The sequence below is a fragment of the Staurois parvus genome, unplaced genomic scaffold (assembly GCF_062004578.1).
Source record: "Staurois parvus isolate SC_StPar_1 unplaced genomic scaffold, SC_StPar_1.0 ptg000183l, whole genome shotgun sequence".
NCBI classification, from domain to species: domain Eukaryota; kingdom Metazoa; phylum Chordata; class Amphibia; order Anura; family Ranidae; genus Staurois; species Staurois parvus.
In genome coordinates, this window is record NW_028317979.1 from 604,165 (window position 1) to 628,987 (window position 24,823).

At 40.8% G+C, this 24,823-nt stretch overlaps 1 protein-coding gene across 2 annotated transcripts in view; it reads right to left on the reverse strand.

The window, feature by feature from the left end:
* PALMD (palmdelphin) overlaps positions 1-23,872 on the reverse strand; it is an 86,860-nt gene extending 62,988 nt beyond the window's left edge. Inside the window, exon 1 of one of the 2 annotated variants that reach the window (XM_089677268.1) lies at positions 23,652-23,872. In XM_089677268.1, coding sequence (XP_089533394.1) covers positions 23,652-23,696 — 45 coding nt within the window. In that variant the 5' untranslated portion in view covers positions 23,697-23,872. The remainder of the gene's footprint in view (positions 1-23,651) is intronic. The other variant, XM_089677267.1, reaches the window with a different exon arrangement.
* Between the last annotated feature and the right edge of the window lie 951 nt (positions 23,873-24,823).

Sequence of the window (24,823 nt, forward strand, 5' to 3'; positions counted from 1 at the left end):
AGTCCACCAACTCTACAGCAACACTGACAGCTCTCTGCCCCAAATTTTTTTATTTGCTGTATTATATTTTAACCCAATAAAGAATCTTCTCTGTGGAAGCAATTACAATTTGTCTTAAATGACTGGAAAACAAATTTTCCACACCTTTTTTATTTTTACACCCATGTCATTGATTTCTGTGTCCTGTGTGCTTGGGTTTGCCCACTTACATGATCAGCCCCAGTATTTTATTAAGAGAAAAACAGATGAAGAAAGTAGCTAATCACACAAGGCAGCCATTCCTTCATACAGCTTAAAAAATGCCCCCACTGCCATGTTGGCCATGATTACAAGACAGCAACATTTGAATTCTATATCAGCTTTTAGAAACGTATATAGCTCCTAATGTCCCATCTCACTGCTGCCATTCACTTCCAAGCTCCTTGAGCGCTTAGTTTACAATCGCCTAAGCACCCACCTCACTGACAACAACCTCCTCGATCCCCTACAATCCGGCTTCCGCCCCCAACACGCCACCGAAACCGCCCTACTCAAAATCACTAACGACCTGCTATCCGCCAAAGCTAATGGACACTACTCTGTCCTCGTACTCCTCGACCTCTCGGCCTTTGACACAGTTGACCACCCCCTCCTCCTTAACAAATTACACTCCCTTGGCATCAGAGACTCCGCTCTCTCCTGGCTCTCCTCCTATCTATCCCAACGCTCCTTCAGCGTTACCTATAACGCTGCCACCTCCCCCTCTCTCCCCCTCTCTGTTGGGGTCCCCCAAGGCTCTGTCCTCGGGCCCCTTCTCTTCTCCATCTACACCTCCTCCCTCGGCAAACTAATACACTCCCATGGCTTCAACTATCACTTCTACGCCGATGACACGCAAATTTACCTCTCCACCCCTCACCCCCTCATTCTCGGCCCGTATCACCCACCTACTGAACGACATATCGGACTGGATGTCACTCCACTTCCTCAAACTGAACCTTTCCAAAACCGAGCTCCTAATTTTCCCCCCTGCCCGCACCCCCCCCTCCACCATCACGACCAACAACGCTACCATCAGTCCCACCATGCAAGCCAAGGACCTAGGTGTCATCCTAGACTCTAACCTGTCCTTCCAACCCCATGCCCAATTGCTGACTATCGCATGCAGGTTCCACCTCCGCAACATGTCCAAAATACGCTCGTTCCTAACCCCAGACACTACTAAACAACTCGTTCACTCCCTTATTATCTCACGCCTGGACTACTGCAACTCCCTTCTCACCGGCCTACCCCAAAACAAGCTATCCCTGCTCCAGTCTATCCTGAACTCAGTGGCCAGACTCATCCACCTTACCAACCGATCCACTTCTGCCACCCCCCTCTGTCATTCCCTCCACTAGCTCACGATTGCCCAACGCATCAAATTCAAACTACTAACACTGACATACAAAGCCATTCATAACGCTGCCCCAAACTACCTCACCGACCTGATACCCAAATACCACCCTACCCGTAATCTTCGCTCCTCGCAAGACCTCCTACTCTCTAGCTCCCTGGTCTCCACCCCCCATGCCCGACTGCAGGACTTCTCCAGAGCTTCCCCCATCTTCTGGAACTCACTTCCCCAATCAATCAGATTGTCCCCTACCCTCCTCACCTTTAGGCGCACCCTGAAAACCCATCCCTTTAGGGAAGCCTACCCCACCCTCAGCCGATCCCCTCCACTCCTCACTCCATTCCATCCCCCACAGCCATCTCCTCCTGTATCACCATCCCCTCCCTCCTAGACTGTAAGCTCGAAAGGGCAGGGCCCTCTAACCCTCGTGTATCGTGTATTGTTTTGTTACTGTATTGTCTCATGTCTTGTCCCCCATTCTAATGTGCAGCGCTGAGGAAACCCTTTGGCGCTATATAAATACTCTATAATAATAATAATAATGTAAATCAGAAAAGTAACTTTTAAAGCAGTAATAAAACCTGAATATATAAACTTTGCAAAACCAGAAATAAAAATAACTTTCTAATATCTATTATTAAAAAAAATTAAATACTACCTAAGCATTTTAAACTTAACTTTATCTCTTCTGTCCACTGCATCTATCCTTGCATAAAAATATGTTTTTACTGCGCTGTGATGATATAGAAGGCAAGATCTAGTGATGCTGTGATGGGCAATGCAAAAGCTGTCCAATGATGTGACATGCTTGATGCTGGACCTGTCCCCTGGTAGTTTGCTTTGGGAACTTGCAAAGAAAAGTGACAATGATATCCTTACAGTGGATGTAAAGGCACCCTGGTCTCCATTTTATTGCGTGGGGGGTTAGAATGTCAATCACAGGCTTCACAGCTCTCACAGCAGAACAAAAATGCCTAGTGGCAAAAGTGGATATCAGTAAGGAAAAGTAATTTATAGTTTTTTTTCCAGACTGAGGGTTTTGATACAACTTAATATAATTAAATTACACAATTGCTTATGTAGCAAATATATTTTATAACAGTTCAAAAGTGAATTTTTGCTTTTGATCATACAAGGTTAACTATAGATGAAGAAGACTCTCACTAGTGACTGTGAATCTAGGATCTAGCAACTGGTAATTCAAGTTTATGCTGGTAACACAGCTGTTCCTGAGAGTGCCAAAGCCAACAGGCCAATTTTCCAGTGTCTCACCCACAAAGACGACTGATGCAATTGGAGATTTACAGACATGGGTGTAGGTAGTTACAAATGTCCGTCTGACAATTCCATGGTAACTCCAGTTTGTGTATGTGTGTGAGACCAGGATATTACTGAGGCATGAAGACTTCAACTTTACAATAACATTTCAATCAGACTTTCCCAGTTTCATCTAAGCACAGGTGGCATTGTCAGCAGCTTAGTCACTTTCATATGTTCGGCTCTGATAATGACATTGTACAGCTGTGTTTTGTTTAAGTAGCAGAGTGATTATAATTCATTTTTAAAGAATAGCATATTGCTCCCAGCTAGAATGAAAAGCATCAACGTAAGAGTAGGTTAAACCAATGAACAATAGCCATCACGTTCAACAATAGTCTCATGAAGTCAAGCCTATGAGTTGTCGTGAGTAAGGATGCTAGTTTAAAACATGTAATTGTTTTGTAATTCTTTTAAAAAATTGGTTCACATGCCCACTTTCCTGCGGGCCGCATTCTGCGTGGGCATGAGAGCCCATTCATTTGAATGGACTCTCGTGTCCTGGGACACGCAGGGAAAAAGTCCCTTCACTTCTTCTGTAAACGCATCCTGCATGTGAACCTTGATTCTCAGTGCGGTTGTGATTTTCAGTGTGGGCGGCGTGCCATCAGAATTAAAGGCACCCGCCCGCGGGTCTGCATTCTTCTGTGTGGGTGGTGTGACTGCATGCATTTTTGTGCGGATCCGCAGCGGCACCACCCGCACATATGTGAACCTAGCCTTAAGTGGCACTTTCTATTTCACGTTGGTTTAACACACACAAGTACTGTGACCCAAGAAGTCCATGACAAAGCTGGAGGGAAGGGAATGTTTCAGGTTGAGTAGGCTGTCTATCCATGGTATTATTCACTTGTATTTTGGAGAGTACAGTAGTCAGTAGTCAAATTTGCAGTTGTCCCCTATGCACCCTCAGTAGTTGTCTCCAAGGTTATAGCATTCTCTTGGACTACGTCCAGCTCAGCTCCTGTATTCAGATCACTGTCTGAGGTACAATGAAATTTTTCTCTAGAGTAGCTGGTGGGTAGAGGATAGGATTGGGCAACTTTTAAGATCAAAACAACAAGTCCAGACGTCCCAGCATAATGTAAGACTGCATGCTGCCCATCCCTGTGTTAAACTGGTTTTAACTGTGACATTCTGATGTATTCCCTTTGCTTTCATATGAATAGAATATGAATACTACTTCAAAGTAGCATCCAAGTTGCACTACATATTCGTACTGAAAGTCAGATCAAAACTGGATAGCAGCAGTGTGAACCTAGCTTTAGGGTAGTGCTACACAGCCCAGACATGTTCAACAGAATATTTTCAATGTTCATTGTTTGGCAATATGGCACGCAGTCCATTGGGAACTACACTATACGGCCAAACGTTTGTGGACATGTGATCATCACACTTACCACTATATAACCAAAAGTATTTGGACACCTTTCAAAATTATTACATTTAGGTATTTCCAGTGAAAGATACTGTTAATGCTATAGAATACAAATACATTTTAGACAGTTGTGCACTTCCAACCTTATGGCCACATGACTGTACCCCTGTGCACAAAGCCAACTCCATAAAGAAATGATTTGACAAGTTTGGTGTGGAGGAACTCGAGTGACCTGTAACAATCTCCGACCTCAACTCTAATGAGCATCTCTGTGATTAATTGGAACTAGGCAAGTCATTTCTTCTCATCCAACATCATTAGCTAACTTCACAAATCCTCTTTTGGCTTAATGGGCACACATTCCTACAGACACACTCCAAAATGTTGCAGACAGACTTCCCATAGAAGTATAGGCTAGTATAGCAACATGGGGGATGGGAGTGGCAATTCACATATTAGTGCCCATGGTTTTGGAATGGAATGTTCAACAAGTTCATGAGATGGTTAGATGTCCACAAACATCTGGATATATAGTGTATGTGATTCTGGATCTTAGAAAATTTGAATAGCAGGTCAATATTTGCATCCTCATGCAATATGTCTTAAGTTCAATGGTATACAGTGACTATTAGCAACCAATAGGAATCCTGGGATGGCTTGACTAATAAAATTTGATCTTGTATTGCTCATCTATGATCAGCCACTACCATAAATAACAGTTCTAGTGAGAAATCCCTCCTCTCAACTTACTGACCATTGTTTTTTTTTTGTTTGACACCAAGCCTGTTACTGCAACATGATCTGAGCTAAAGAATTATAACCTGACACTACTGCAACCTCACAGGAATCTTGATGGCATTCTTTTAGATGTTAAAAGCTGGTACAAGGTGAAAAACCCCATGCTCAAGTACATGGCTTCTGACTTAGAACGACATGACTGATAAATAATGAAGACAGCATCATATGTTTACAGAAACTGATCTCTAGAGCATGCTACTGCTCACTTAACTGTGCTTTGGTATGAAGACACAAAAGAGAGCTTTTGTGTCATTGGCAAAGTTGACAGTGGCTCTTGATCTAGTATAAAGGTGATGGTATTCATAGGTTGTGACAATTTCTCTGACGTCTATGTATCTTGTGTCTTTGACGTCATGACAAAGTCAATGTGTTTACTAAAGACAACTACCGTTCCTATGCACTGCATGCAGTTCTCATTTGCTTTAATAATAATTAAGCATAATACATTTCTTATGGCCATGTCAGACAGTTATGCTTTTTTGGAATTATGATATGGAGTAGCCGAAATTCCACATATCACATAGTTATGGGATTTATTTATAGTTTTTTTTTTAAAAGCCAAAATGTTTTCTTTAGTTTTATATACAGTAGGAAATTCTTAAATCCATGGTTGGGTGTTTCTCATCCTCTCTGGATCTCCATGGAGGGATTTCCCTTCTTGGAGGCACAAAGTGAGAGAAATTCTCTACAAATCCCATTTCAGACAGTTGTCCCTACTGAAAGATTTTCACACCTCCTGTTCAAATGACTTCTGTACAATTTTGAATTTTTCCTTCACACTGTATCCCAATAAAGAGTAAATATAATTGGTACTTAGATGAAAAATACTGCTGAAAATTACTAAACAGTGGTTTTGCATTTATATCAGATATACTTCAACTTCCTATTCACTCTTAAATGTGGGTCATTTCTTGGCTGAGCTTGACTTTGTAGCAGCCAACATTATACAGCAAGCCAAAACAGGCATATGTTAAAATGGCACTTACTGAAATGTTTTGCTAGTTATGTGTAATTTTTCTGGGTGTTGGTTCTTTTATTATAGTTGTTAAATAAGTATGTTTCTTCTGAACTGAACTATGCAGAGACAGAAATGAAGGAAGTGAAGCTGATGGGCAAACTGACTGCTGGTAATTGTTGTACGTTTCTAATAAACATGCAGTACCATGCTGAGATAAAAGGATAAAAATATTGCACAGACTCCTCTTGATTTATTTAATAAAGCTAAAAGACAAACATGTGGAGAAACCAATCACCTTTTACTGAGTGCTCTAAACTGATTTATGGTGAAATCTGATAGGTTGTTATGGTTACCGCACTTTCCACTTTATCATTACTCTTTGCATCTGTAAATCAGATAATAGGGAAGAAATGATTTCTTTGTCTTCTATAGTTCATGTACCAAATGAAATACATTATGTTTCTCGTCCAACTTCACACCACAATATTACTACATAGGAAATGGTTTCGTAGCAACAGATTCATTTAGTGGAGACCTGGCAAGCTAGCCTCAAAGTTCTGCAAGTATTTTTCTTTTTACTTTTTTTTTTAGGGTGTAATGACTAAGGCTGGCCATACATTATACAACTTTCTTGAAAATTTTGCTTTAGATTTAACAAAAACCATAAAATATGAGGTCAAACCTAAACAACACTTTCAATTGTATCCAATTAAGCAGGCCCTTGCACTACACAGTTGAAGGTAAATCTAAAGGAAATTGGGCAGAAATTGGACAGAAAATTGTATAATGTATGGCCAGCCTACAACACTGCAGAGAGCAATGGCAATAATGTAAAGTACTTTACCCCTATCAACCAATCAGAAATGATCTAAATGCATCTATGATGTGCCTTCTGGTGATCTGAAATTGGGATGGTAGCTACTGACATTAGCTCTCTGATTATCATCACTCTTTTTTTATGTATTATTTATTTATTACAGGTACTTATATAACACTGTCCATTTACACAGCGCTTTACATATATATTGTACATTCATATTAGCCTTTCACTCACATACAGGATAAACTATTTTGAGCCTTTAAAGAATCACTCCACTTTCATGGGAAAAAAAAAAAAAAAAAAAAACTAAAACAGCATATGCAATTGAGACACAAGTCATATTGTATTTGCATGTTTTAAAAGTTACCATTACCATTTAATCTGCAGCGCTGTATTATTCTGTAAAATGTAATGCAATACGGCTACCTGGAGGTATTCTGTACAGAATGCACCCAAGATAAGTCATTTCCTGCTTGTGTGATTTTCCTGCTGATTTTCCCAGAAGTCTGCACTGAGATACAAGTCAGATTTTGAGCATCTCCTGCAACAAAAATGTCATTTTTGGTGAGATACTCCCTGTGACAGAATGCCTGTCACCCAGATTGGGTGATTCCATCAGAGATCAGCTTCCTCGCCATTGGGACACAGGACCATTATATTATAGCTGGGCATCGCACCCAAGACTAGATGAGACTAGCTTAGATGCCAAGCTGGAACTCTTTATTGAATAGAAAACACAGGTTTTTATACAAACCAGAAATAGGGCACAATACAACAAATATTACACATTGAGATAAACATCCCTCACTGATTAGGTTTGAGCTTAATCACAATAGTACAGCCAACAGTTAACAGTGATGTAATTAGCAGTAAGCTAATCAACAGCCAGGCACCCTGTACAAGATTAATTTTACATCTTTCCATCTTCCGGAAGGGAAGATGTATTGTCTTTATGCAGAGAATGAATCCAAGCCTTGCTCTTAGCATTCATCACATTATTGTCCATCATTAGAGAATGATCTGCTCTCTCCATGGGCCATAATCAGTGGCCAGAAGGCTAGCCCCTAGTTCCCACCAAAAGCCCCTGTCCCGGTTGCGTCTGTCACACTCCCAAAGGGAAATCACGTCTAAGGGCCGGTTCACACTATGCCCTGATATGAATCACAAAGGAACGCACTGTGGGTCCCTCGGCGATTCATATTCAGGTCTATGCAGTGCGATTTCATGCCCATTCATTTGAACGGGATGAAATCACGCAGTGCTAAAAGTAGTGCATGCACTTCTTTTTTTTAAATGCACGGCAACTGTATTGCATGGTACTTTGTACCATGCGGTTTGGTGTGGGCCGGTGCAGGAAAACACAATGCATTTGTGACCCACATTTGGGGTGTTGTTAACTTTAACTGGCCCCTGCAGCTGATCGCAAGGGCATTGCGATTGGAATGTGGTGCCGGAAGCCGCACAGGAATGCGGCTCACGTGCACCGCAGTCCAGTGTGAGCGAGCACTAAAGGAACATAGACCTTGCCAATTTCCTCATTAGAGCCCTGCAGGTGCAACAGCTGACTGATAATTATAAAGCCACTCCCATACAGATTCACTCTGCACATGGACACAGACAAACAAATAGTTATTTCCTAGAAACTAACAAAAGGTAGGAATCTGCAACAAAAGTTTGTAAAAATCCCTGCAATGTACATTGATCACTGAGAGGGGAATATTTTTTCTCAACAACAGTGGAGTTACTCTTTAAGCTATCATAATGCACAATATGAAGTTAATCTGAGTTCAGCAAGAAAGTATGTTTTAGGTGCTCTGTTGTTAAAATATAATTCATTACTGCTTATTGCTGTATCTTGAATATCATCTGTGCTTTTTCGGTGTATTGTTTAAGAAACCTGACAAAGAACTATTCAAAGAACAACTGTCACAAAATTAATTATTTTTATCTTTTCATTGTTTAATCCAGCGGTTCTCAACCTGGGGGTCGCGACCCCTTTGGGGGTCGAACGACCATTTCCCAGGGGTCGCCTAAGACCATCGGAAAACATATTTCCGATGGTCATAGGAACCGAGACACTGCTGCTCTGTCTCGCGATCTGTGGGCGGGATGATATGCTGCCCCTGTAACCTGGCCACACCTCCGGGATCACTCAACAGCTCCGCCTCCTCGCCGCTGATTGGCCACCGGAACTGTAGCTCAGGAGAGGCACACAGGCGGCCAATCACCGGCGAGGAGGTGGAGCTTGGAGAGGAGGAGCCGAGCGGCAGAGCGCGCAGATCGAAGAAGATCGAGGGAGCTGCAGGACCGAGTGAAGAGGAGAGAGGCCAGAGAAGGAAGACAGCTGACAGGTAAGTGCAAATTTGCTTCTGCAGGCTGTAGATGGGAGAGGGAGAGAGCGAGCCCAGGCTGGAGCAGGGGTCAGCAAGGTAAGTATCATTGGTGTCAGTGGGAGGAATAGTGCCCCATCATTTGTGTCACTAATACCAACGATGGGGCACTATTCCTCCCCCCACTGACACCAATGATAGGCACTATTCCTCCCCCCACTGACACCAACGATGGGGCACTATTCCTCCCACTGACACCAACGATGGGGCACTATTCCTCCCACTGACACCAACGATGGGGCACTATTCCTCCCCCCACTGACACCAACGATGGGGCACTATTCCTCCCCCCACTGACACCAACGATGGGGCACTATTCCTCCCCCCACTGACACCAACGATGGGGCACTATTCTTCCCCCCACTGACACCAACGATGGGGCACTATTCCTCCCCCCACTGACACCAACGATGGGGCACTATTCCTCCCCCCACTGACACCAACGATGGGGCACTATTCCTCCCCCCACTGACACCAATGATAGGCACTATTCCTCCCCCCACTGACACCAACGATGGGGCACTATTCCTCCCCCCACTGACACCAATGATAGGCACTATTCCTCCCACTGACACCAATGATGGGGCACTATTCCTCCCACTGATACCAATGATGAGGCACTATTCCTCCCACTGATACCAATGATGGGGCACTATTCCTCCCACTGACACCAATGATGGGGCACTATTCCTCCCACTGATACCAATGATGGGGCACTATTCCTCCCACTGACACCAATGATGGGGCACTATTCCTCCCACTGACACCAATGATGGGGCACTATTCCTCCCACTGACACCAATGATGGGACACTATTCCTCCCACTGACACCAATGATGGAACACTATTCCTCCCACTGATACCAATGATGGGGCACTATTCCTCCCACTGACACCAATGATGGGACACTATTCCTCCCACTGACACCAATGATGGAGCACTATTCCCCCCACTGACACCAATGATGGGGCACTATTCCTCCCACTGACACCAATGATGGGGCACTATTCCTCCCACTGATACCAATGATGGGGCACTATTCCTCCCACTGACACCAACGATGGGGCACTATTCCTCCCACTGATACCAACGATGGGACACTATTCCTCCCACTGACATCAGTGATGGGGCGCTAGTCCTCCCACTGATACCAATGATGGGGCACTATTCCTCCCACTGATACCAATGGCAGGACACTATTCCTCCCACTGATACCAACGATGGGACACTATTCCTCCCACTGACATCAGTGATGGGGCACTATTCCTCCCACTGATACCAACGATGGGACACTATTCCTCCCACTGATACCAACGATGGGACACTATTCCTCCCACTGATACCAATGATGGGGCGCTAGTCCTCCCACTGATACCAATGATGGGGCACTATTCCTCCCACTGCAAAATTACAGTTCTGAAGTAGCAACGAAAATAATTTTATGGTTGGGGGTCACCACAACATGAGGAACTGTATTAAGGGGTCGCGGCGTTAGAAAGGTTGAGAACCACTGGTTTAATCCCTTTTCTAATATAGGCAGGAGTTAGATGGCTCCTAATACCTAAAACTGAACCTAGCTGATATTTTTGTGTTCCTGTTGAGTTTGTAACATTTATTGAGTCACAGTTGAAACATACTTTTTCTTCCATAAAATTATTATCGAACATTTTTCAAATACACACAAAGAGAAATAACCCATAAAAGTAGATGCCCCAAACAGCTGAAACATATTCTTTATGGGTGTCTCACTACAGGTAGTTTTACATCTAAATGTCCCTCCTGGATAGGTTTATTAGCATACAGAATTGTACCTAACATACCCTTCACTTGTACTAACATCTGAAGGTTATTAAGACTGTAACAAATGTAGTATGGCTTAGATATAGTCCTCAGTAGAAGTAATATTCAACCCAATATGTCTTAATTGTTTTTAAAACACAATTTGTTACAACAAAGGTTAATGAATGTCATGGTTTTCTTTCTAACAAGAGAACAAAACATGCCTCAGGCTTCTATGCTACCTATTTATGTAGTTGTTTCATACAAACAAGAATTGTATGCAGTTTTGTGCTTTTATATAATATACTTTTATTTATGTATGAATTAAATACTATTTTCTACTTTTATTTAACATTCAAAGAGTCATCATACATACAGAATGAATTGCCTTAAAATGTATGGGTGTATAAATGATTGTCTACAAATCTCTCTCATTATGAGCAGCAGGTTCAGACATGAGAACTTGCTGTCTTTATAGATTTCATTGTAACTTGGGTTTCTGTGGGTACAATAAAGGCCACTGTGAGATAGTAAAGTCCAATGGACCAAACTGTGTGGAGAGAATGGGGAATTCATATTAAACACATTTCTATCCTGATTTCTCCAAAATTTGCAAGTCAGAGACAAAAATGGTCAGATTTAATATCTGTGGTTAGCAGACAGAGAAGGTGATTGAACACAGCCAGCTTAAGACACAATTTGTACAAAAGTTTAGATGCAATGCAGATATGTCATAAAACTTCCTCTAGCAAGCTCTGGGGGACTCTTAATGGGTCCAGTCACAAATGGCTGCTGTAACCCTGAAGTAAACAGTCTATTGAAGCAATACACATCTGCAAGTTTAATTTTTGACCTGAAGCTGTACTTTCATACATCTCAATTCTTAAAACTAATGTATAGGAAGATGTTCATCGGTTAGACACCAAACACATCTTTATGACATGGTCCAGAAGGCTGATGTGACACATTAAGAGAGCCATAAATAGAAGCCATATCACATTTTGTGTCTAATAAACCATAATTTCATTCTGTTCAATATTATGCTTGTTTTCAGATTGTAAAACCTTGTCAAATGGAAAGATAAATATATTTGGAATAGTTGTCTGGAGCCTAATAAACAGTTCAACACGCCTTCAACACTCCCCTCAGATCCTTTGGTTTTGTTAACTCTGTAAATGTTCTCTCCAGGGACCAGAAGAGATATTTGCATTTGCATCTCTGAGCTCTTTTTTTCGACATCAGAACTACTGACTCTGATAAATTAGATTGCTCTTACTCTTCAAGCAAATTGGACTCTGCATGGAACCAAGGACCAAGCAAACCTTGTTTAAAGTGTTACTAAACCCAGGACCCTACATTCACTTTATCTGGTCTCCCACAGTACACAGAACATGGAAACGCAATTATTTTAGTAAATATAAATCGCTAAATATCTTTTCTCATCAGCAGTATATAGCAGTCTTGTGACTTCTATCAGTGTCCACCTGAACACTGGTTAAAGCTTGTAGGAGGAGTTTTCCTTCTGCTCTGACTGACCTATGAGGATGCAGGACCCCTGACCCTCTGTCTGGATAGTGCCGATTGGCCCTGTGCTGATCACATGCACCCTCCTAAAGAAAAAAAACCCTCTCTAGCAATACACACTAAATGAGCATGTGCACAGTGACTCCTAGAGCTCTGTACTATCAGCAGATGGATTGGGGACAGTAGAAAAAGTGGAGGATAAGAGAAGACAGGATCAAACAGCCTTTTTATGGAGGAGTAACCCCTTAGGTTGCACAGTGAGTAAAACAAGCATGCTGTACTGCATATACAGACTGATTTTACTGTTGTAGATTCAGTAACACTTTAAGTATAATTTACTTTTAGTGTCTTTAGTGCCTTCTGTTTTACTATTCCTTATTCTCTGTTTTGAAATTTTTTATATTGCTTTACTTAATATTTTCCTGTATAGTTTTTTTTGTCTTTCATTAAAACAATATATGAAAATTGTTACACTGAATCATTTGCATTTGCAGAAAACTATCATTTTGTAAACTCTGTTAACTTCCTCTCTGGGCACAGCAATGAGTGGTACAGACATTTATTTTTAAAAGGCCAGAATTGAAACAGCAGATGCAAAATTAACATGTCCCAGTGACAATCACTCTCAGTCTCCTAGAGCAGGAAAACCTCTGCACAGGATGCAAGCTAAAATTGTAAGTGTCACAGCCATCCACCATCTTGACAACCTTTGTCTATGAAGGTTTGAGCTCCATCTGATTTCAAGCAAACTTTTGCCTGAAAAGAAGGCATGATTTTTTCAGAGATGGGCAGTGTGTTGTTTCTTTTGGTTAGGCTCTATGTAACTGCAAAATTCATGCAAATAAATCTGTTAAGTCTAATGTTTATACAGTATCTTTGGGTGGTATTATCCACTTGTCAATATCTATATGTTGCTGAGTGTGGTAATACATTTTAAACACTGACAAGAATGAAGTAGGTTATATACAAATAGTGCTTAGTGGATTTCCTCTATAGTATTTCAGTAATTGTCAAAACATAAGATGCCGTTAGAGCCTTGGCAAGAAACACATCTACAAGTGTTAGATGACGTTTTATGGAATAACGAGCCAAGCAGGTAGTTTTGGGAGCCAATTTCCAAGCAGGAAAGTTTCTGTGCCTGGGAAAAGGGTTATATTTGAAAAATTAGCTTTACTTGGAACACATCCAACAAAATAAATAGAAGGACTTTGTGTGACATTGCTCTAATGAAATGAGGAAATTCAAGTAGATATCATGTTTATCAGTATGATGAGGACAACAACATGTGGAAACACATATGAGGAACTGCATGTTAACAAGCGCATAATATGTCACATAGCCAGTGTAACATCGCACATCTCCAGCAGAATGACTTCAATGGATGTGGATAAGAGTTATCATTAGTTAGTCATTAGTCAGCAGTAAGTGACTCTGAAAAGGAGGGTAGACTTGATGGACCACTTGGTCAAAATACTTATCTAAATATTTCTTAAGTACATATCAATTAAGCTTTTATACTTGCATGCTTATATATGAATATAAGTTGTTGTAGTATATGCCAACCAAATCAATAAATTTTCATATAAGCGTTAACATTTATTAGAATTAAAGTGGTATTAAACACAGATAAATATAAATAAATAAATCCCCTGCAAGGCAATGTTATAATGTGCTCGTATACATCACATGAAATAATGATCTGAGAAAGAAGCTCTCCAGCGGTACTCTGTCACCGCTTACAGGACTTCCAACTTCCCCTGGTCTTTCTTCCAGGTTCACGAGCTCCGGTCGTCCAACTGGCCGAGCCGCGATGATGCCACTCTAGCCCATGTGCGCAGGAATCGTGGGCTACGGCACAGTGCTCTGAAGGAACGGCACATATATGTTGTTCCTTCAGAGCGCATGTCTCCTAAACGGGGCATGTTTAGGAGATATTCATTTTATTTTGAGGTAAGCTTTATTATAAGCTTATCTGTAGGTACAAATCACAAAGTAGACTTTACTACCACTTTAAAAAAGTTGTTTTCAATCTTTTTAAATCTGCAGTCTTTATTGTTAAAAAAAACCCCACTGATCCTGCTGTAATGTTCTTTGTTCAGGCACCTCCTATAAAAGGGCAACAATTTTCTACCTATTGTACTCCTGTGTTGTCATCCTGTTACATGCTTCCCTGGTTTTAACTACAACCTGTTGACGCATGGGTTCACTGTTGTCATTACCAGGCAGCCAGTCCAGAGCATCGGTGCTTGTGACCAACGCTGGAGTGAGTGCACGCAGCCAGGAAGTGGCTGAAAATAAAAATAGGTGGTAAAAAGCATAAAAAGTCCTAAAAACAGTATTTTATGGGAAAAAAATGGTAATTATATATGATAAACAGCAAGCAGAGCAATATAAATCTCATCCAAATAGGGTTTACTTATTGAAATGACTGTCAGCCTGATTTCACTAAAACCTTGCTGGTCTAAGCTGAGGCCTATGTGGCTTTCTTCAGGGGATGTATCTTTAGTATATATGTCTAGATCCAACCCAAATGGATTTCTTACTGCAAGGTTCATTCTCATACTGGTTCTTTACTACCCTCTTGGATTCTGAAAGGGGGATCTTAGCAGAGTCAATCTGTTACCACATAACTATATCAGGCTGATCTAGGCTGGTTAACTGAGCTACTGATGTCACCAGTCTATGAGTTCCATAAAACGTCCAATGGAAAATCCACAAGAGGACAGACAATACAATACTTTTGTGCTGTAAATGTTCTTGTGGATCTGCCATATTAGTTATGATGATGTCACTGGAATTGGTGACATTAGTAGCTCTGATGAAAAAGCCAGCTTGGTTTGTCACAGCTGTGACTGTGGTGGAAAGAGATTTCCATAGCAGAATCCAAGCAGCAATCAAGTGTTGTAGGACTCCAATCTGTACCATTCCACCTGAAAAGAAAAAATTAGATTAAAAAATAAGGGTGTTTCTCCTTCAAAGTAAAGTAATGACTTTGCAGTTGTGTTCTCTACAGGAAACAACCTGTAAAGCCTCTGATGGGATCTTTTGGTCTACTGTTTTATAGTTTAACTGTGCGCATTTTGATTGTATTATTATGTGGTTACTATATGCAAGGCAAGAAATTTCCTTCCAGAAGCCTTTTATATATAAGGCCTTTGGTTTAGTGTCATTTGAATACATTGCTGAAAAGAAGAGAGAAACTTATACTGGCAGTGAAAAGTTGTATCTTTAAATCCCAGCTGGCTCCTCCTTATAACATTATACAGAACATCTTGGGAAGGATTAAGGCAATTAGATGTAAGATTTTCATGGTGCCATTAGAACAGGCACAAACTTGAATAAATAGCTCCACTGCTTTTTCAGCATTCAACAGGCTCAGGTAGTGCTTGAAGAAAGCTTGCTTGATGGCTATAACTGTTTAATAATTCACTAACTTGTTAGAAGGATTCGTGTAGACTTCTGATAATAGACTCAATATTATATTATTTCCCATTTATGGATTTGAAATGGATAATGGGAACAATATAGATTCTTCCAGCATGTTTGTTCTATTGAAAAATATCAGGTGATAATACAGAGTAGTAGGTGCTTTAATACATAGGGATCATTGTAATAAAGGGTGACTAGATCCTTCAGAGAGCAGTAGGTCTTATATAGTAAATGTGACTGTGCTACCAATAATAACCCACAAGGTACTAGCTGTCATTTTTTTAGTGAGGGTTGAAGAATGAAAAAAAAAATCTTGACTGGCCAGCAGCTTGTCCTCTGCAGTAGCACAGTTTTCATACAAAGCCAGCACTATTGCCAGAAGGTGGGAACAATGGAGTATCAGTATATATCAGTGGTCTCCAAACTTCAGCCCAGGGGCCAAATGCGGCCCTTTGCTTGCTTTTATCTGGCCCTTGGGGCACTATTTCATCCCTGATATCAACAATGGGACATAATTCCCTTCACTGACACCAATAGAGGGACACAATTCCTCCCAATGACAACAATTATGGGGCACAATTTCTCACAATGGCACTAACAATCAGGCCAAATGACACCAACGATGGGGCGCCATTCCTCTTACTGACACCAAAGAAGGGGAATGGTTTATTCCCACTGACATCTGGAACTTTTTCGACTACCAGTGGCCACAGTCCCCCCTAAAGTCTAAAGGACAGCAAACTGGCCCTTTATTTATAACGTTTTATAAATGACAATACACATTTGATACTCAGAATTGCGCAACATGTCAGAGCAGCAAATGCAAATTGTAGCAATTTAAAATCAAGGTTTTGTATAATTTGAAACATTACAGTAATTACATTAACCTGAAACTCTATACGCATACTTACTAATTAGTCAACATTTCTTAGTCTTTCCTACTCCACCCGCATAAAGCTTATTAATTCCTGAAATATTGACTGACGTGTTGATATGAACTGTTGTGTAAGTTGCAACATTCTTTGTAGACTTATTTATTCATTATTATTATATATAATGTTTTTAATGTTTTTAGATATGCATGTGACAGTGATCTTTGCATTATAAATAGTCATATCAGATTATTGTTAGTGTCTGCATTAGCTGCCATTCTTGTCACCCCATGCAACAAAATGGTTCGACTAACCTTTGTACTGAAATCCATATATGACTGTCTGGCTAGTGACTCTGTAATGGTGATGTTAAAATAAGAAAACCTTTTAAAAAGTAACTCCACTTTTGTTGACAAAAAAAAATTCTCCTCTGGGCGATGTATGTACATGGCAAAGATTTTAACAAACCTTGTAGAAGGTTCCTATCTTTTGTTATTCTGAAGAAATAGCTGTTTGTTTTTCTGTGTCCAATGGCAGAGTGAACCTACATAGTAGTGGTTTGATAATTATCTATTGAGGAAAATTGCAGGGTCAGCATCCCTTTAGATGTGATTTCCCTTTTGCAGTATGTCATTTTTGTTGCAGGTAGCCATATTGCATTGCATTTTATAGAAAATTACAGTGCTGCAAATTGAAAGGGAATGGTGATTTTTAAATAACATTCAATTACAATGTGACTTGTGTCACAATATGTATACACTATTTTATATATTTTTTATTTGCTATTTCTTTTCCCACAAAATTGGAGTTACCCTTTAACAACTTCATGTCCAGACACTTTCACCCCCTTCCAGTCCAAGCCAATTTTCAGCTTTCAGCACTTTGACGCTTTGAGTGACAATTACTCAGTCAGGCAACATTGTACCCTTTTTGAGTCAGATAGCGCCTGACAGGCTGCTGTGCACTCACAGGCTGCAGGATCGCTTCTCTCTGCTCTCACACTGAGAGTAGAGAGAAGCGATCTTTAGTTTCATTTTCCAGTGTTTACAATGTGAGTGCTGCAATTGGTCACAGCAGTCACACAGTAACACACCATGTGATCGCCTGGACACAGCGGTTATGTTATCCACTGTGTCCAGGCGACACACTGGTCGTTTGGATCCCAGTGCGCGCTCTCCAAGCCGTGCAGGAGCCACCAATGCGGTCTGATGTACAGGTACATTAGCTCGCATTGGCAAAGCTTCCCGTTCGCCATATATATGCAGTTGGTAGATGAGAAGAAGTTGACATTGGCCACAGGAAAAGGCAAAGCAGTTGCACACCAGTGATGTACAAATGATCAAGGCTTTATTCCAGCAAAAACCACAGCTGTAGTCCCTGCCTAGTGACCACCCACTCTAACAGGTCTCACTACATTGGACTTAGTCGTAGACTTAGTTGTGAAACACGTTAGAGCCAAACACATTTCAAAGCATCAGACTTAGCAGTAGATGAAGCTTGATGTAGTAAAATGTGTTAGGATGGGTGGCCTCTAAGTGGGCACTATGGCTGTGGGTATTGGTGAAATAAAGCCTTGACCATTTGTACATTGTTGGTGTGCGGCTGCTTTGCCTTTCTCTGTGGTGTGCTTGGAATGCATACCACTCTCTTTAAGCCTAGCACCCAGGCTCCAGGAGATAGCTGGAGTTTTGGCCTTTGAGTGATGGATACCTGCACTCTGTCTTATCATGGGAGCTGGAGTTATCACTTGAAGACCCCAGTTTGGTCTCCTGCTGTGATGAATAATACAAGCAGTCTACTCTCTTCAATATACTAGAAATTAATTTTGGGTTTCCTACGTTACTGAATCTTTCTGAACATTTGCAGCACTAACTAAAGCAATAATTGTTACATACAACAGAGCGGATGTTAGGGCTTTCTTACTATTGCAGTACAATGAGTATTGATGACACACAAAGCAAAAAAACCATAGCAACCATCTAATAACGGTTTCCTTTAAAGCCCAACTGAACTTTCAGTTTATATCAAAAGTCAAAGTTTTCTAGCTTGTTCTTTTTTTTTTTTAAAAAAAGTAGATACATCCTGAGTAGAAAAGCCTGTTCCCTTCCAGAATGCCACGGAGAAGGAGCTTTGCTCTCTGCAGAGGTCCAATATACCCCCTGCAAAGTTAGACATATTACTCTTCAATCAGCAAAACCTAGCTCCCTGCTGATTGGAGATTCTAAAGCCGGCCATCGACAGTTCAAATCTCAGCAGGGACTGGCCGAGATTCAAACCATTTATGGGCAGGCTGAATGTACCCAAGCTGGTTGATCGATCAATTTGGGTATACCCAGCCTGTCGGGTTTTACATGTGATTATTGCTAGCGGCTATAGTGCTGGGAGAACACAATGGCTCCACGGGAGGGATTTTAGTCCGGGTTGATGGGGGAATTGAGGGATTTTCAGCCCATGTTTGCAGGAAAGAAAATCGCTCAATCTATGGCCACCTTTAGCTCTGACTCAGCAGAAGGCATGTCAAGTGTCTGCATACATACCACCACTTCACCAGAGAGAGCAAGAGTCTGAAGCATGCTGGCAGGGGATGGGTTTTTCTACTCAGAATATGGATGCATTTTAAAGAAAACCCATTGGAAACCTGTGCACTCCTTTTGCTTTGACGCAGTTAGGCTGTATTTAACTGATTTAAACTAAAAGTTAATTTGGGCATTGAACTAATTTAAATGGTTGACAGGAGTTACTGCACATTGCACCTCTCCATTGCTCTTTTTCAACTGCCTTATTGCCTGTTGGACTCCAGTATAAAAATTGTAGGAAACGAAAATGATTTTAATAAAATCAACTACTGCATCTGCCATTTTTCTTGTGCAGGCTGGAAGAGGATGACTGCAGCCAGTCACTATGGTTCATGTGTACACTTTTCGTCTGTTTTTAAAATTTGTAGATATTTCTGTATGAATCAGACGTAAAATGGGAATTTTGGGTGCCAATGGTCAGAAAATATCCACCAATGTAAATCATTAGCATGCAAAACAAACACCTATGACCTTCAAACAATCACGTTAGCTGTAGTATCTTGTCCAATTCGCCACAAGTGGATACAGGTAGATTTACTATAGGGTTCATCTACACAATAGTATACATCATGACATGCTTTAATAGTCACATTACCTCAACACATTGTAATGCACTGTAGATGTGCAGTGTGTTGCCATTCAAATGCACATCCACAATGCACTTCAATGCACCTGTGTTGTACTACACCACGACATAAGGGTGCATATGCTCTGCAAAATTCATGCAGGATCTATTTTGTATGTTTTGAGATGCATTCAAAGTTCATTTAGAATGAATGGGCCAGGGGTGGACTGACGACTCATGGGGCCCCCGGGCAATAGGGGATCATGGGGACCCTGTGTGCTTGCCCAAACTAAGAAAAGCCTATGAAAAAGGTACCAGGGGCATCTCATGGGGCCCTCTACTGACCCCGGGCCCTCGGGCAGTGTCCGAATTTCCAAATGGTCTTTCCGCCCCTGGAATGGGCTGACTAACGCAATTTGTCTCAACACTCAGAAATCTCTGTTATGGCGCCACATGTTAAAGACCAACTCCTGCACTGCAAGGATTAATAACTCATTTTGTCTAGGAGAGGAGAAACAGTTTTACTTACCTGATCCTTCACTCCCCTGGAAGATGGCGCTCACTCACAATCCAGTGTAGGACTGTCTCTCAGCATCATCACATACAATCCAGGGCTATGGAACCTGCTTTGGTCTTGATGATGTCAGAACCCTAGACCTCTGGAGCTTGGGGGAGAAGAAACTGTGGGGACCAGTCTAGTTGCTGGGAGTAGCAGAGGATTGGGTAAGTAGTTCCTTTTTTTTGTTCCCCTAGACCAGTGTTTTCCAAACTGCGGCGCGGGGGCCAGATGTGGCCCTTCGCTTGCCTTTATCTGGCCCTTGGAGCACTATGTCATCCACTGATACCAACAGTCTGGCATAATTCCCCCATTTACACCAATGAAGGGGGCACAACGCCTTCCAATGACAACAGGGATGGGATCCAATGGCATCAATGATGGGGTACAATTTTTCTGATTGACACCAAACAAAAGGGCATTATTGTTTCCCACTGATGTTGGGACCTGTACTACTCCAACTGGCCACAGTCCGGTCCTCCTAAAGTCTGAAGGACAGGAAACTGACCTTTTGTTTAGAATGTATAGAGACCCCTGCCCTAGACCAAAACAACAACCCTTGTGCAGGTACAGCCCCACTTCAGGGGATATTTTGTTTAGTTGCCTGGAGTAAGGCTTTAAGCTAGATCAACCTGGACCATGATAATCATAGTGAGAGATTAAAAAAAGGGCACTACTCTGGGTTTGTCAGAATAATGGTATGGAATCTGAAATGGGCAAAAAAGTGAATGATTTATTGGCCGCTTTTCTCAGTTCCCATTTTTCCACTACTTTTTGAAGCAGACATTATGGGGCTACTTTACTAAAGCAATAAAAATTATTTACATGGAAAGTCAATTCTCATTTTACAAAGTGTATATTCTATTTGAAAAGTAAATGAGAACTTGTGTTCACGTGTGAGGGAGATTTTAAAAACAGGATTTTTGCTATGACGTGATTAGTTAATTGCAGTGAAGACAGCTCCAAGCTGTATTAAGCACAAAAATAAAAATGTAATGTGGTGCAGCTTACTAATCATTATACGTGCTGGCTGCATTCTTTTTTCTTTAAGGCGTTTTTCCCCTCTGTTTTCATCTGGTCATTTGGCCAGTAACACACCTCCTGTATTAGCATTCCCCACTCTGGATGAAGGCACACAGGGGGCACACCAGACAGGAGCATTGTCAGTCTGGGGGGAAGGGGAGTTAGATGTACAAGCAGATTTAGATACACAAACAAACTGAAGCTACAGTCCAGCTCAGACTTTAGTCCTCCTCATGCACACTTGGCGTTTAAAAATGCCAGTAGTGTTAGCTGTAAAAAGAGTATAAAGAGTTTTTCCACATTTTTTAGCATTTTTGCATTAGTGTTTAGCTGCATTTTTCTGTGTTTTTTCTGCGTTTGTGGTTTTTACAGAAAAAATAAATAAAAATATGCCAAAAAAACACCCAAAAATGCCGGTTTGCTGCATTCTACCGCATTTTGCTGTGTTTACCAGCGTTAGAGCATTTGTACAGTTAAACAACTCTTGAAACCCACTAGTTCTGGGGGGTTTCCAGCCAAAAAATGCTGATTAAAGCCTATGTGTGCATGGACACATAGGCTTTAATCAGCATTTTTTGGCTGAGATTGTTTTGGCATATTTTTATTTATTTTTTCTGTAAAAACCACAAACGCGGAAAAAACATATATATATATAAAACATATATTTTTATTTTTTCTACAGCCAGTAAACTCTCCAACATGTTATACTATGGGGTTTATTTACTAAAGCTGGAGAGTCCAAAATCAGACTCCCTTCTGCATAGAAACCAATCAGCTTCTAACCTCAGCTTGTTCAATGAAGCTTTGGCAATGAAACCTGGAAGCTGATTGGTTTCTATGCAGAAGGGAGTCTGATTTTGGACTCTCCAGCTTTAGTAAATAAACCCCATAACAATAACATGTTGGAGAGTTTACTGGCTGTAGAAAAAATGCCAAAAGCCAAAAACAGCAGCTGTAAAACCATCCAGTGTGCATGAAGACTTATAATCAGTTACAACAGTGTTTTTTTCCTTATGGGATAAAGGTTTCACATAAAAATATAAAAGCTGATCACTGTAAGCACCCCTGTCAGTGTTAAATGGTTTGAATCATCCCTGCAAACCTGTAAATGTGGAAGAGAGCTTCTTCTTTTGAAAAACAAAAGATTCACTGGCCAGATCACCAGGTGAAAATAGAAGAAAGAAAGCACAAAAAAGAAAACAAATGCAACCATCACATTCAAGAATTGGTAAACTGCAATAAAATAAATGTTTCCTGTTGGGTTTATTACTGCTTTCATCTTATTTACTAAGCTTGGTGACTGTATTACTTTGCTACAAGTGAACAGCCTATACTCATTTAGCATATCAACCCATATATCTAATTCATTCCTTAATTGCTGAACATTAAGTATCAGCAGGTTTGGTGCTTTTTTCTCTGACTCTACAGCAGGAAGCTCCTTTGATTTGGAAACTCTCAAACTTGCATTTGGTTATTCACAACAGCTGTCCCCAAAGTTATTTTTATCATATCAAATTGTAACATTTAGTTATTCACAAACATCAAACGGGGTGCTGGGGGCATATCCAATCACCTACGAAGTACTTCCGAGACATCAACAATTAAAGAGAGTTTTGGGCCAGTCGACTAGCTTTGGCACCCGATTCTTTCAATGGCTCTCTCAAGTGGACCCCCACTCTCAGGGGACTAATGACTTCATGGTTGGCTCAGGAGATAGTATGAATGACGAAAGCTCTTGTCCTAAATCTGGACACTGACAAACTCAGTAAAACACACTATATAATTAGCACCATATAATTAGCACCTTCAAAACATTTTGGGAAGTTGCTATATATTTGCGGACGTGGTACCCTGGCCAGCCATAGTTCTTTTTTAAGGTATTACAATGCTATATAATTTTCAAATTGCAGCATGTCCAAGCATTCTTTTCTTGTAACAGACTTTAAAAAAGAAATCACTTGCAATTCAAAATTTTTGACAGCTCGTGAACATACCAATTGTTAATTTAGTTTTTTTCCAAGCCATTTATTCTTTTGATGTTTGTGTCACCCAATGCTGGGTCAGCATATGACCCAGTGCCCTTGAATAGAGTACAGAGTGGCCAGGGTGTCACTCTTTAGCCGTGTCAGACTAATGATTATATCTCTGCGAACACTGTAACACTTACCCTGACAAATGTTCACATAAGAGACAGCTGCCATAGCAAATTGATATAACAACTCATCATACAAACATGCATCCAACTTTTAATAATGTTATATAGTGTAAAAAAAAATAAATGAATAACTTACGGTAATGGCCAGGAGCCTTTCTTTCAGCAATTCTGCTTCTTCCATTCTGTAAAGTTATACAGAAAACATTCAGGATCTGACAAGCCGGAGAGTAACTGCAGCACAACTGAAGGAAACGAAGAGAGCAGCTGCAGGTTCCAAGAGAGATCCTATTAATGTGGAGAGAAGTGGAGAGTTTCTTAATGGGTTGAAGCTAGTCTGAATGGATCAGCCCAGGCAGGCTCATGTGAGAAGGGTGTGCTCTACAGGCAGCCTCTCACATAACCGGTGGCTTTACTGACAGGCAGCAATGACACACAGCACAAGTTTCTATCTTAACAAGCTGTCAGCTCTCTGACTTAAGTACACAGATATTGTATTTCCCCGTGCATTTTTGTGTTACATCACACTGATTCCAGTAGGTTGCGTTTTACAGTATGTCCTGTGTTTGTATAGTCCATTACATCAATAAGGTATGAAGGATAAATTGCAAAGCGCTGATTTAATAATAGATACAAATGTGTATGTCTAAAGCTAGGCTTTGTTCCAAAAAGTCTATAATAACAGGAGCATTCGAACAAAAGATACATCAGACACGTTCAGCTGCATTTCTCGTCTTTATTGCAAACACACATTTTTCTGTTTTTTGTTTTTTTTTTTATTATTTCTTTTTACACTGTAGTAACATTATAGCATACTGTAGAGACCAGAAGATACCTCCAAAAAGAGAAATGGGACTTTAAAGGAAACAATATTAGTTAGCTGAGATAAAATACAAAATTGCTTTATTATAAAAGCTTAAAATCACACACATCACAAAAGAATATTTTAAAACAAATCATGACAGCTGCATACCCTGTCAGAGAACAAACAGTTGGTGTTGGGCTTCTTCTTTTTCCCAATAGAAGACGTGAAGAGACACGATTTCTTCAATGGGATACCCAACGCATTTCAGAAAATTGTTATTTCTTTCATCAGGGGTAGATTACAGAGGAGGGTGAAAATGGATTCTACAATGTAATAAATCACAATAAAATGTAATACCAGTCCAATTACATGCATATGATGTTACATGCATATGATGTTCAGTTATATACATACCATCCAAAACAAATGCTAGCACACCAAGAACAGCCGTATCTAATTAAAAGCAGTCTGTCGTCATCCGCCAACACCACAGATGGACCACTGGG